Raw genomic sequence first — 996 nt, 5'->3', positions numbered from 1 at the left:
CCGGCCTGTCAATTCTCCAGAGAAGGTCGTACTTTGAGTACCTGTTCTCGTACCTTAAGAAAACGGACGAAAAGCTGCTCCTAGAGGTTAAGGCCGATCTGAGAAAGAAGGGCTTTATAGTGTGAGCCCGCATCAAAGCCGCATGCGAAGAGTGTGGGACAGGACTCCAAAAATAAACGGAATTGTGTATAGTAGTGTCTTGTTGTGCGTGTGCTTTCTGTTTTCTTGGTCTATGGTTTGGCCTTTGTTTAGTTATTGCTGTGTCTTACATCCAAAAAAAATATAATGTCTACATTCTGTAGAGTCTAATTATGCACAGAGAGTGCGTGTTTATTGTGAAGATTTTATTTTATTTCTTTTTTGCACCACGCCCTAAAATGTATATTATCTAATTGTTTGCGTTGTGTCTGATGTATACAGAGGCTTGAAACACGAAAAGCGGGAAAAACCTGTATCAAAACAAAACAGGCGCACTTTGGACAGACTTTTAAAAAACAACTTTGCAGGTGCACACACAAATTTAGACTTGGATGAAAGAAGCCATCAGCTGCGCTGTCTGAGGCTTGGGAGCGCAAGCAACAGGGCAATCTGTGGTAGAACATTGGTCTAGGCCTTCATTGGTGTCTAGTGGAGGATAAACAGTAGATCAATGAATTAACAGCCCAGTTATATGCATAGCTTGACCAATAGATCTTAGCGCGGATCACCAACCCCCTGTGATTAGATGTATAAATGCAGCTTATGATGTTTCATAAATGCAGTTTAGAACAGTAGCTTCTGCAAAAAAGGTTTTTTTAGTGCACATGCGCATGAAAAGACAGTTTACGGCAATATTTCTGGCGTTTCTGGTGTGCTATTCACACGCAAGGATCTCGATTGGAGAGGCGGTAGACCTCCAGAAGGCAGAAATCGGAAAGGACAAAGTGATTATAAACCCAAGAGGCCCGCTAAACATGATTCGTGGATACGTATACTCAGAAATGGGATACATGCACT

General features: G+C 42.0%; 2 protein-coding genes across 2 annotated transcripts; both read left to right on the top strand.

The window, feature by feature from the left end:
• Positions 1 to 125, top strand: NEMAJ01_2394 (uncharacterized protein; the record flags this gene model as incomplete). The annotated part of the gene is made up of 1 exon (XM_047916231.1): positions 1 to 125. A coding segment is annotated over one exon (125 nt), but the record flags the coding sequence as incomplete, so codon positions are not given.
• A 678-nt stretch (positions 126 to 803) lies between these two features.
• NEMAJ01_2393 (uncharacterized protein) lies at positions 804 to 996 on the top strand (the record flags this gene model as incomplete). Its single annotated transcript, XM_047916230.1, has 1 exon — positions 804 to 996. A coding segment is annotated over one exon (193 nt), but the record flags the coding sequence as incomplete, so codon positions are not given.

Source organism: Nematocida major (genome assembly GCF_021653875.1).
Source record: "Nematocida major strain JUm2507 chromosome Unknown 2041, whole genome shotgun sequence".
NCBI lineage: Eukaryota > Fungi > Microsporidia > Nematocida > Nematocida major.
Note: the sequence above shows the minus strand (reverse complement) of the source record. Positions and strands in the feature narration are given on the sequence as shown.